At 53.3% G+C, this 13202-nt stretch overlaps 1 protein-coding gene across 1 annotated transcript; it reads left to right on the top strand.

The window, feature by feature from the left end:
• Positions 1 to 4081: 4081 nt before the first annotated feature.
• Positions 4082 to 12631, top strand: ECHS1 (enoyl-CoA hydratase, short chain 1). Its single transcript, XM_065923613.1, has 8 exons — positions 4082 to 4238; positions 5310 to 5507; positions 5969 to 6096; positions 6914 to 7013; positions 8147 to 8251; positions 8703 to 8822; positions 9863 to 9930; positions 11942 to 12631. Exons 1-8 carry the CDS (start codon positions 4151 to 4153, stop codon positions 12005 to 12007), a joined length of 873 nt encoding a protein of 290 aa, XP_065779685.1. The 5' UTR covers positions 4082 to 4150; the 3' UTR covers positions 12008 to 12631.
• The last annotated feature ends 571 nt before the right edge of the window (positions 12632 to 13202 follow it).

Below are 13202 nucleotides of genomic sequence, written 5' to 3'. Positions count from 1 at the left end.
CCCACGCCAGGATTCTCGGGCTTCCCTTGTGGCTCAGCTGGTAAAGAGTCCGCCTGCACTGCGGGAGACCTGGGTTTGATCTCTGGGTTGGGAAGATCCCCTGGAGAAGGGAAAGGCTACCCACTCCAGTATTCTGGCCTGGAGAATTCCATGGACTATACAGTCCATGGGGTCGCAAAGAGTCAGACACGACTGAACGACTTTCACTTTCAGTGACTAGTAGTGTTGAACACTTTTTGTGTGCTCATCGGCCATCTGTGTATTTTTATTGTAGAAATGTCTGTTCAATCCTCTGCTCTTTGTTAACTGTCTTTGTATCACTGAGTTTGTGAACATCAATAAAGGGAAACCATTTAAAATGGAGTTGGAAGGCCAGAAGGGGGAGCTCTCAGACACTTGACTGTCAATTACAGACCCAGAGAGGAGGGTCACCAGCAGGAAAGAATCCTCCATGACGGGTCCCAACCCGAAAGACATTCACTGCATTGACGGGTCCCAACCCAAAAGACATTCACTGCATCTTTTCCAGGAAGGTGAGGACCCTAGCTACTAGGCCAATGAGAACCTGTCACCACCCTGAACTCTAATTTGCCTCCAATTGACTTTTTTTCAGAACTCCTCCCAACTTCCTCTTTTTCTCTGTAAAATAGGGAAAAATGGTAAGTTAAGTTCAGTTCAGACACTCAGTCATGTCCAACTCTATGCAACCCCATGGACTGCAGCACACCAGGCCTCCCTGTCCATCGCCAACTCCCGAAGTTTACTCAAACTCATGTCCATTGAGTCATGAGTCTCATAAAATAGACGAAAATGGTAAAACGACTGTTTTTTTGGATAGCAAGTTGAAAGTATTCTTTATATCTTCTAGACACAAGACCCTTCTCAGGTATATGACTTGTGAGACTTTGTCTCATTCTGTGAGATAGCTTTTCACTTTCTTTATGTTTGCCTCTGAAACATGTAAGTTTTTAATTTCGGTGAAGTCTAATTTATATGTGTGTGTGTGTGTGTATTTTTTCTTTTGTCATTTGTGCTTTTGTCCATAAATTATTTCATGAAGGACAGCAGCCACCTACTCAATACTAGCCCTGGAGTGTTAGGAAACCCTTCCATGCTGGAGCCACTCCCGCCGGGTGCCTGCACAGCGCCGCAGCCCACGCTAAGACAGAGCCGACTGTGGTGAAGTCTCTTGTTATCTCTTTGTAGGAAAACGTCTTTATTCTATCCTTAGCCTGGAAATAAAGTTTTGCTGAGTATTAAATTCTAATTTGGATTTTATTGTTTGCTTGAAAACATCCATTTTGCTTTTCATTTGTAGGTGATTTTTTTTTCTTTCCTTTTTGGCTGCCCCGTGCAACTTGCAGGGTCAGAGTTCTCCTGGTCATAGACCAGGAGTAAAACCCAAGCCCCAGCAGTGAAAGGTCTGAGTCCTAACACTGGACCACCAGGTAGTCCCATGTAGGTTATCTTTTTATCTTCACCCTCAAATTTGCAGAATTTGGGCAAGAATACAAATGGAGGCTAATAATAGGTGTCCAAACATTTGGAATTTATAAATCAAAGTAAAGAAATTATTTCATTGTTAAAATTTGCATGTGTTCGTGCCAAGTTTCTTCAGTCATGTCCGACTCTTCGTGACCCCATGGAAGGCAGCCCGCCAGGCTCCTCTGTCCATGGAATTCTCCAGGCAAGAATACTGGAGTAGGTTGCCATACCCTCCGCTAGGGGAGCTTCCTGATTCAGGGATCAAACTCACATTTCTTATGTCTCCAGCATTGCCAGGCAGATTCTTTACTACTAGCACCACCAATTACATCTTATCTAACAAAAATAAACTACTCACATCTAATATTCGATAGATATCTAGCTACCAATGTAAAGAGTCTGTATTATGCTTCACTCATGTTATGTCTAGACCTATAAATACATAAACTTCAGATTGACATGAATTGTTCATAATTGTCGCAAAACTTCCCTCAGCCACTCAGTGCAGCTGCTGCGACTAACGCCGCACACACCTCATGAGCACGACTGGCCCATGAGATGGGAGGAAGCGAAACATGAAGTACTAATAGATGTTTGTCACAGTGCTCAGCAGGGGGAAACTCAGTTACGTGATGCCTCTAAAAGGAAGCATTCTGTTAATAAATTATCTTTCCCTTTTCTAAACACATCTGCCTCACAACTCCTGTCCACACTGCAAAACAGTATTAACTGAATTCTCCGTGACATTTAAATCAGGTCCCCCTAAAACCAAATCCTCTGAGTTCATGATTAATCTCTCCACCCAAACCTTTCTTTCTTGTGCCCTCTGACCTCAGTACTGTGCTAACTGAACACTAACCAGGTAGAGTCAGATGACTAAGATGGATGCTGTCGATAAAAGAGTTAGTGTACTAAAATTGCTGCTGTAGACCTCACTAATGTACAAACTCAGGTTATTTCTCCAGGGCAAGATGAGCTCACAGACCCCTCAACCATGGACCACCAAGCCTGAGAACGTAAATCGGAGATATCCTGAGTCCTGAAACTAGATTTAGAAATGTCACAAAATGAATCTCAACCTTTTTTTAAAAAAAAACTTAAAAAAAAAAAAAATCCTGTAAATCAAAGACCAAGTTGGTCAGAGGCTTATCAGAGTTGGTCTGAGTGGATCTGAGATTGTCTCTCACCCCTTTGCTTGGCATGCTGCTAACACCCACTGTCAGGGAGTTTGGCTTTCTGCTCTGGTTACACCTGAACATGGCCCTGAGTGCTGACTTCAGGTCACAGGTAGGGCCGCCCAGCTCCAGGGAGTCCACAGGCAGGTTTGGCTAGAAAGCCACTGCCTCCAGCTCAGAGTCCAGGACCCAGCTGTGGCTCCAGGTCCAATCACTCAAGAGTGGGTACACCCTGCCTGTCCCGCAGCCTGAGACACAGCGGGAAGGGCCAAAGGTCAAGGGCACGGCTGCGCCTAGAGTAGAGAAGACCGAGGTAGTGTAGGCCGGCAGACAGCTCCACCAAGAGCCCTGCAGGCCAGCACCATGGACCGGTGGACTGGTGCACTCTCGCGAGCTCCTGCAGGTTCCTCTTGGCACTTGGGTGTCCCAGCCAGCTGTGCATCATCAGGCCCCAGGCTTGGGGGCCGGTGGTGAGCAGGCCACGCAAGTTTCCACCCGCACGGCTCAGCTAGCCCCGGAGCGTCTGGTCTCAGATCTTCTGGGCTACTTCTGTCAACTGCCAATGGGCACTTGCCAAGGGCATTTGCCAGTGACTGAACAACAACAAGGGCGTTTGCCATCTGCGTCTTCGGAGATCCAACCCTGTGCTACTGTGGTTGCCGATCTTCATTCAGGGTGGAGAGTGAGACACTCTGTGCTCCAGGGAAACTGGTGTAAGGGCTCTTTAGACAGATATTTTCAGAGACTTATTTCATGACCCCAGTCCTTCCATCTCTTGGTATCTAGAAAAGCACTAAATCCCTTCACCCTGACGTTCACCTTTCACCCTGGCTCCTCATGACTAACTGAATACCTTTTGTAAAGTAAGCACTTGATTGCAGTGACCTCCCCGGGCACCAAAATCTTACATATTGACCTTCCCCCACTGCCTCTTTCGGAGAAGGCAGTGGCAACCCACTCCAGTCCTCTTGCCTGGAAAGTCCCATGGACGGAGGGGCATGGTAGGCTGCAGTCCATGGGGTCGCGAAGAGTAGGATGCGTCTGAAGCGACTCAGCAGCAGCAGCAGCGCTGCCTCTGAACAGTTCCTCAGAGCTATCTGAGGTACAGCCTCCCCCAGCTGCAGTCCTCATTTTGCCCCAAATAAAACTTGACTTGAAACTCTCACATTGTGCATTTTTTTAGTCAACATTTCCTACCGCTTGGGGCAGCACAGGCAGCAGAAGGACCAGAACCCGAATTCCAAACCCTTCGCCCAGCCCTGTGCCGCCTCCGCCCCTCCGCCTGGACCCTCCTGCCCCCTCCTCCCAAAACCGCAGGCCCGTCGCCCCGCCCACTTCCGCCGCCTGGCGTGGTCTCGCGATACTTGCTTGGTCTCGCGGCCCGGGCCGGTGGGCGGGGCCGGCGCTGACTGGCGCGGCCGGGGGGCGGCTCCGCGGGGAAGGGCCCTCAGCGCAGGCGGGCGGACGGTACAGTCGTCCACGCGAGCGCCATGGCCGCCTTACGTGCCCTGCTGCCCCGCGTCCGCGCCCCGCTGCGGCCCTGGCTCTGCTGCCCGGTACAGCGCTCCTTCGCCTCGAGTGAGTGCGGGGCCGCGGGGGCGGGCCGTGGTTGGGGTCGCAGGGCCTCTTCCTGGGGCGGGACCCCTGGGCCGCTCCGCGCTCCTGCCCCGGAGCGTCCAGCCTGACTCCCCCGCCCAGCACCTCCTTCCTGAGCGCGCGGAGCCCTGGGATCACTAGCGTCTCGACCCCGGGTTCTCGGGGCTGAGTACCAAGACCTCTGGCCACTTCAGCATTTGGTGTGACAGCCCTCAGACCAAGAGGACGCGCGGTTCGCGCATTGCATTTGGAAGGGGTCGCGCGTGCTGTCCTCTGGTGCCTCCCGCCCATCCTCCCCAGATCCACTGCTTCTCCCTTCAGGCTCTGCCTGTACCACCCCCGGCCAGCCGGCACCCCCCCTCCTCCGCCCCCACCACCCCGTGTTTCCCAGGAACTCTTGGCCACATCTCTGGGAACGAATCTCTACAGCCTCTTCTTTCACCTATGTGTCCACTTAACCTAGCTGTTAACTGGCGTTCATGTTACCCGAGTTCCTTTTGACCACCTGCTCCTACATCCTGGCCTGTACCCAGCAGTCTTTTCTGGTCTTGTATACGGGGTGTGGGGGATGCTGCCTACACATGGGTGATTTCAGTCACTCCCCAGCAAGCCCACCGGATAGGTACCCCGTTCAAGGAAGCAGCTGCCTTTGTTAAGCTCCCCCCCCAACCCCCTCCCGCCCCGAGGTCATTCTGGCTCCCTGAGCAGGCTGCCCCTGCCCTTTGCCTGTGTGCACTTAACCCAGTTGGCATCTGTTTAAAGAGGGAGTTTCCTCATTTCTTGTTTGTGCAGGATCCCAGGCATCTCCAGCACAGGTTCTGGGAGATGCCAACCAACACATTCAGAAGGAAGGCCGCTGGTCATTGCTGGGGCTGTCTTAACTTGAGGAAACATTCCAACATCTGTGAAAGCAGAGAGCCCTGCAGTGTGAGCTGCAGCACCAGGGACTGAGCAGGGCCCTCAGGTGTCGGGGTCACCCTATCCAGTGACGGAATACATCCCCCAGTTTGATGCCTCTGTTAGTGGAAATCCCGCTTTCCCTTTTCTTCCCAGGTGCAGCCTTTGAGTACATCATCACAGCAAAGAAGGGAAAGAACAGCAACGTGGGGTTGATCCAGCTGAACCGCCCCAAGGCCCTCAATGCGCTCTGCAATGGCCTGATTGCGGAGCTCAACCAGGCACTGCAGGCCTTCGAGGAAGACCCAGCCGTGGGGGCCATTGTCCTCACAGGCGGGGAGAAGGCGTTTGCAGGTGAGCTGGGCAGCATGGTGGCCGGCCACCAGGTATGTGATCACACCTGTGGCGTGGCAGGCAGCCTTATACCTCCATGAAGGCATCAGGCAAGTTCTGCAGCGTGAGGATTTATTTACATAAGGTAGACCAAACTCTGAGCTGCTTGGAGGGACCTCTGGTGTTTAATGTTGAGCACGCTCTGCCAGCAAACTTAACCTGCTCACAGGCAGGCAGGTCTCAGGTGAGAGGGACTAGTGAGTGAGCCCAGCTCTCTCTGAGTCCCCTCTTGGTCTGTCCTGCCCACTTCCCTCTGCATTACTTCCATCACCTCGTATCGCACGGTGTTGCCCTCTGCCTCCAGCCCAGCTGTGTGTCCATGTGGCCTTCCCCAAAACCCCAATGCTTACCCTTGGGACACTCAACAGCTGCCTGTTGATGTGGGACCTCTGATAACTGGAACATGATTTCCCACCACCCAGCTGGAGCCGACATCAAGGAAATGCAGAGCCACACGTTCCAGGACTGTTACTCTGGCGGGTTTTTGAGCCACTGGGACCGACTCACACGTGTCAAGAAGCCAATCATAGCTGCTGTCAATGGCTATGCCGTGAGTGTTCCCCCTACACCGCCTCCTTGCACTCGGAGCACCTGAAGGAATTGTATCTGAGCAGTAAGACCGGTTTTTATTTGGAGGAGGCTGTGTCTTGTTCTCAGTGATGCAAAAGAACCAAGACCTGTAAAGGGCGTTTAGCATCTGCTCTGTGGGAGGGGGTTCAGCTGTTGGCCTTTGGATTCCCCTGTTAGTAAAGCCCCCTAGTCTTCAGCACGGTCCCTAAGACTCCCCAGGAGCCGCCTCCCCCCTCTGCAAGGTTAAGGGCACATGTGTTGGCTTTCTGTGCAGTTTTGATGACTTTTCAACTTGCACTGCCTTATGACTTAACTCCTTCTGCTACTGTTGAAAGCTCTGGGTGCCCCGTTTGGTGCGTCAGGGTCTCCTGTAGGCGCCTGGAAGGTTCAGAGGTTCTGGGGCTGGTTGTGGCCTGTACAGAAGTGAGAAGGACCTTTCAACTCACAATCCTTAGTAAAGCTTCCTTGGGGTGAGCAGGTCAGTGGGCAGAGTGTATTGGAACACAGCGGCCTCTCAGTTCTTCCCTCTCTTGGCTGCTTTTGAGCTCCCTCAGCCGTGTGGAGTGGCCACGACAGATACTATAGGACATGCAAGGCCAAAAGCATTTGCTGTCTGGCTCTTGCCAGAAAGGTTGGCAGAATCAACTGTGTACGTAATTTATGGAAACAGTTACCTAACTTACCACCTCTGTGTTGACGTCTACTGTACCCCAGATGGCGTTCCTTTTAATAGAAGATTTAAATGAGCAAATAGAGTGATTTTTAACTGGGGTCCTCTTGTGTTGCCTCTTTTGCAGCTTGGTGGTGGCTGTGAACTTGCTATGATGTGTGACATCATTTATGCTGGAGAGAAAGCCCAGTTTGGACAGCCGGAGATTCTAATAGGAACCATCCCAGGTAAAGGCTCAAGCGTCAGCTCTTCAAGTAATCAGCCCAAATCAGCCCTCTGCCGGGCATCTGGGCTGTCTCAGCGTCAGACAGAAACAGAGGCTGTCGTGTGAGCCTGGCTGCACTACCGTCCGCGAGGGGCAGGGCATGGGGGCCTGGAGCCCTGCCGGCTCTTCTGGGCAGGCCACACACTGGCTTCCGACCGTAGTGACTCTTGCTGCTGAGCCGCATCCATGGTGGGTCCTTGTAGGTCAGCAGCTCAGAGAAGAAAACATGGTGACCATGGGCCAGCGCTGAGGGCTCCCGTTTCAGTGGCCAGAGCGAGACCCGTGGCCTCAGCAGGTTCAGAGCAGGGAATCGCATCCCCCGCAGGGAGGGCAATGGGAGCAGTGGGCCAACAGCGGTGCCTCTGCCCCTCGGCCCACCTGACGAGAGCCACAGGCTGTGTCCCACAAAGTCTCTGCCCGGGTGTAGAGCCTGGAGTCCAGGGTCTCCGCCAGGCCAGGCGGTGAGCCGTGTGGGGTCAGCTGAGGGTGACTGCCAGACTCTTTCTGTCCCAGTGCCCAAGGTCTCCACCATGTTGAGGTAGCGCCTGAGTCTGCTGGACCGTGGACGCCTCCCTCAGGTGGCCGCTTGCTCGCCCTGGCAGCCCTGGGGCTCACTGTGGGCAGGTGAATGGGCAGACCAGTCTTTCCAGTCAGAGGCGTTGAGTGGGCGGGAAGGGGAGCAGCGCCTGTGGAGGTGAAGTCCATGGGGGGCTAGACACCCGAAGATCCCAGGAGAGAGGAGCACGTCCCCAGGCCGGAGAGGCAGGAGCCTTGCCCACGTTCCAGTCCGGGAGCAGAGCCGATTGTGATAGGAGGCCGCCCCCAGCTGCCCTCCGGGGTGGGTCAGGTCAGGGTCTGCAAGCTCCACGCGTCCATCCAGAGTCTGACTCCTGCAGGAGAGGCACTGGTACAGGGGGCCCAGGGCGCAAGTCAGGGGCCTGAGTGTGGGAAGGAGGTTACTTGTGGTGTCTGGGTCCCCCAGTTCTGCGCACCCCCCAGCCGTGCTGTAGGTCTTCAGGCCCGAGACACTTGCCAGCAGCGTGTCTGTGGCTTCTTGGCCGCAGAGCGGCGCCCAGCAGCCCTCTGCCCCCGCAGGTGCAGGCGGGACCCAGAGACTGACCCGTGCCGTCGGAAAGTCCCTGGCCATGGAGATGGTCCTCACTGGCGACCGGATCTCGGCCCAGGACGCCAAGCAAGCAGGTACAGGCTGGGGCCGCCCCGTGGAGCTGCCCCCTTGGGAAGCTGAGTGGAGAGGGGAGGGCCTCACCCAGGGATTCCCACAGTGGTCAGCACGGAGCTTTCCGGCATCCTACGAGTCCAGGATACTCCCTGCCTGTGTCTGTTTGAAATACCACCATGCACAACGGAGTGACTCAAATGTCCTTGTGAATTAAACACTAACAGTGAAACCATCCCACTTCTCAGAACCAACGTGAACAATGGGTGGTCTCTAAGACCCCCTGCAGGCAGGCCCTCTCCTGGCCCCTCAGTGACCTTTGACTGTAAGAGCCCCATGACCTCCACAACCAAGGGTAGCGGCCCCACCAGGGGACACTGTGGATCCTTTCCTGTGTCCCTGTTGGAGGCCCACGCTGTGACAGAGAACTAGAATCAGCTGTTTCCACGTGTTGTTTACCTTTTTGTGTTGTAGGTCTTGTAAGCAAAATTTTTCCTGTTGAGACAGTGGTCGAAGAAGCCATCCAATGTGCAGAAAAAATTGCCAGCAACTCTAAAATTGTAACAGCAATGGCCAAAGAATCAGTGAACGCAGGTAGGGAAGAGGGTGGAGAGGCCGCACAGGAGTAGTTGCGAGGCTTGACAATTCGGGGTCTGAATTGTACATCTTAATTAATCTGGACAAAAATTGTTAGATTTCTCAGTATTTCGATTTTGGCTCTTCGTAGCATTCTAGTTTCTAGTTGCTTGCTCACAAATTCTGTTGAACTGGTCTGAGCTCCCCTTGGAAGCAGGACCTGAGAACTGGGCCAGCCTGGGGGCCAGTGCTGGTGAGCAGAGGCAGCCCGGGAGGGTCCCTTGCAAAACCTGGGAGGAAGAGGTTCCTCTCTGCCGCAGCCACTCCTGACCGTCCAGGGGTGAGCCTGGGGCAGTTCCGCCCTCCCGGCTGTGGGTCTGGGCTCAGTGGCCACTCTGGGCCAACAGAGCAGCTCTGATCACCCTTCTTGAGAATCGCTTGGGTGTTACCACGGCGATTTCTTCTCAGCGTGGAGCGAGGCTGCCCCTTTGCTTGTGCCGCCTGTGAGGGCAGGGAGTGGCCCTGGAGGGCCGTGCTGCCCCAACCCTGCCTCTGCTCCCCGGGCTCAGCCTTCAGTGTGTGGAGTGTGCAGGGCGCGGGTGCGCAGCGAGGCCCGGGGCGCCTGTCATCACCTGGCGCTGGTCACGGGACCTGGCTGCGGGGGCTGCCGCGGAAGCTTCCACGAGCCTCGCGCCCCCTCGCCTCTGCTGCAGACGTACTTGGGCCTCGCTCCTACTGCCCACAGCTCCGTTTTCAGTGTCGCCCTTACTTCTTTGTCGTGCTTCTAGAGTCTGGGCTTCCTCAGCCCCCTCGTGACTGGACAGTTTTTTCCATCCCGCCTTCCACACCGGTCACACTGGTCCCCACACAGGCCCACGGAGCCCGGGAGCAGCTGCTCACTGGGCCGCAGCCGGGGCGACACCTGGAGAGGGAGGCTGCACTTCAATCCCGTGACTTCAAAGCACACGTCGGTCCCCGGGCTGGTTCCTGCCTCTGCAAAAAGTTCTGCGCTCCCACGTCTGTGTTTCAGCTCCTCACTGCAGGGTTTTCTTTTTCAGCTTTTGAAATGACATTAGCAGAGGGCGTTAAATTGGAGAAGAAGCTCTTCTACTCAACTTTTGCCACCGTGAGTAGCCTCATTCACGTGGGGAATCACATGGTCCAGCCGTGGAAGTTCTGGAATTTGGTTGTAGATTTTATCACCGTTTCTCTCTGGTCAGAACTCATAGCCTCCCTGTAGCTGGGCAGTGATGTTTGCAAATAAATGGGGCTTCCCTGGTGGCTCAGACCATAAAGAATCCACCTGCAGTACGGGAGACCTGACTTCAATCCCTGGGTCAGGAAGATCCTCTGGAGGAGGGCATGGCAACCCACTCCAGCATTCTTGCCTGGAGAATCCCAAGGACAGAGGAGCCTGGCAGGCTATAGTCCACGGGGTCACACGGAGCCAGGCACGACTGAGCAAATAGCACACAGCACCGTGTGTGGAAGTTCAAAAGTACAAAAACTTTTACAGTTATTTCTTATTACAGAAGATCTTAGGAACTGCACACTTAAATAGCAGTTCCTGTATTTAAAAGGCAATCTATTTACCCATAATTTTCGTAGATCGTTCCAGTTACTTGGAATGGGGATCAAATGTATTTTAACACTAATTTGAAGCCTTGGCACATTATTTTCCAGGGTATCTGCCAGTAACTTGAAGGAAGTCATTCTTGTAATAGTCACTAAAATTCTTTTTTTACTATCAGGAAATCATATGTAGGTGTTTCATAAAAGAAAGATTAAAATGACCTTGGTTCTTGAGGAAGTGCAGATATGTGTGTGTGCATGTGTGTGGTATGGGTGCATCTGTGTGTGAGTGCACGCATGTACTGAGTGCGTGTGTGTGGTGTGAGTCCAGGTGTGAGTGCATGCATGTACTGTGAGTGCATTGTGTGCACATGTGTGTGAGTACATGTGTGTGCACTTGTGTGGGGGTGCATGTGTGTTGTGTGAGTGTGTGTTGTATGAGTGCATGCATGTGGTATGAGTGCATATGTGCATATGTGCACACTTATGTGTGAGTGCATGCATGTGGTATGAGTATTCATGTGTTGTGGGTGCATATGTGCATGTGTGTATGTGTGCATGTGTGTGGTGTGAGTGCATGCATGTACTGTGAGTGCACTGTGTGCACGTGTGAGTACATGTGTGTGCACTTATATGTGAGTGCATGCGTGTACTGTGAGTGCATGTGGTGTGAGTGCATGTGTGAGTATGTGCCTGTGTGCACTTATGTGTGAATGCATGCATGTGGTATGAGTGTATTTGTGTGTTGTGAGTGCATGTGTGCATGCGTGTGTGCGTGCATGTGTGTGGTGTGAGTGCATGCATGTACTGTGTGCATGTGTGAGTACGTGTGTGTGCACTTGTGTGGGGGTGCATGTGTATACTGTGAGTACGTGTGTGCACTTATATGTGAGTGCATGCGTGTCCTGTGAGTGCATGTGGTGTGAGTGCATGTGTGCATGTGTGAGTACGTGCCTGTGTGCACTTATGTGTGAGTGCATGTATGTGGTATGAGTGTATTCGTGTGTTGTGAGTGCATATGTGTGCACATGTGAGTGTATTCGTGTGTTGTGAGTACATGTGTGAGTGCATGCGTGTGGTATTGCATATGTACTCTTGTGTGTGAGTGCATGTATGTGGTGTGAGCGTTCATGTGTTGCGAGTGTGTGTGTGTGCGCGTGTGTGTCAGTGAGTGTGTGAGGAAGGAGGGCCGAGGTAGAGCCTTTCCTTGTGTCCTGCTTCCTCACCCTCAGGACACCACCTGACACAGGTCGCACTAGATCCAGGTCATGATGTGGTGAACGAGTACATGCAACTGAGGTTCTCTGTAGATGAGGGTTTGTTTCACTCGAAGGTTAGTGGATGACAGAATGATGATTACCACGGCAGGGCAGGGGTGTTTACTGTGAAAATACCCATTTCCGGGCCCACCCTCGCTGGTCAGGGAGTTGGGTCATTCACCCTTGAGGTGATCCCACCACAGAACCCATGGGTGTGGACGGCTGAGGGTGGGAGGATCCGGCAGGCAGTGAGCAGGCCTGGACTCGGGAAAAGTCGCCGTCCACCCCTGCTGCTTCTCCCCACAGGAAGACCGGAAGGAAGGGATGGCCGCGTTTGTGGAGAAGAGAAAGGCCAACTTCAAAGACCAGTGACAGCCGGCCGCCTCTACCTCGGCCACCTTTCTAGGAGGACGAGCAGCTTCAGAAGATGATCAACGCTTCTGTCTCGTGCGCAGTGTCGGTGACACACGGCTTCTCTCGGGGTCTGCGGGGTCTGCGGGGTCTGCGGGGTCTGCAGGGTGGTGTGGGCTCCCAGCCTGCCGGGGGGCAGGTGGCCTTCACCCAGTGGTCACGGGGCCCCAGCTTGGCCACTGTCATTTGCAGCGGTGGACGTGGCCACTCAGAGTGAAGGCCTTGCTGCTGGGTCTCTAAAGGGACATGCTCTTGACTGACAGACTTCAGGTCACATTAGGCATTTTTTTGGTTATTTCTATTCTTGAGAGTTCTATCACTTTTTAAACACTTTTGTCTGTCATTCTAAGCAACAACATTCAAACAGAACAAAGTCCGCGAAGTGCTCCCAATCCTCGTCCGAGGGTGACTTCTGTTCACAGCTTCATGGCTCTTAGGATTTTCTGTGCCCACGCGCTCAACCTGTGAAACTCGGTTTTCTTTGTATGAAAATGGTTCTCCACATTTCTGCTGCTTTTGCACAGATGCTCCCTGTTCTTCATGACTGTGATTCTTTTTCATTGTAAAATAGATAACAGAAAACTTGCTGTTTTATCCACTTTTGGATGTACCTCGCAGCGTGCCTTCACAGTGTTTTCATCTATCCCCATGCGGTTTCATCGCCCCAAACAGAAACTACGCCTCAACATTAAGCCCCTACCTGGCCCCCCGCCCCCAGGTCCTGGGGACCTTTATTCCACTTTGTGTTGCTGAGTTGAATGTAATATTTCCAAAGTCCACCCAGGTTGTAACAGTGACAACTTTACAGTGACAACAGCCACTTTTCATGGCTGAATACGATTCCTACTCGCGTTCTATTCCTATTCGCCCTGAAGTGTTTTATGATGTGTGTGCGTTGTGATCTGCTTACTCAAGTGGCTCAGGATGTCGAGACCATGTCCAGGTTCCTGTGTCAGAGCCGTCGTGACAACAGTGCAACAAACATTCTCTGGGTGAACCCTTGCACTTCAGCTCAAGCGCGTCTGTGAGGGTCGTGTCGTGTAACAGAACCGCTGCCTCCTCACCGGCCCCTCCTCGCAGTACACGCAGCAGGCAGGCCGGGGTGCAGCCTCGTCCCCCTTGGCAGAGGGTCGCAGAGCAGCTCTCGTGGGGCCTC

This window comes from Muntiacus reevesi, chromosome 2, assembly GCF_963930625.1.
Source record: "Muntiacus reevesi chromosome 2, mMunRee1.1, whole genome shotgun sequence".
NCBI classification, from domain to species: Eukaryota; Metazoa; Chordata; class Mammalia; order Artiodactyla; family Cervidae; genus Muntiacus; species Muntiacus reevesi.
Note: the sequence above shows the minus strand (reverse complement) of the source record. Positions and strands in the feature narration are given on the sequence as shown.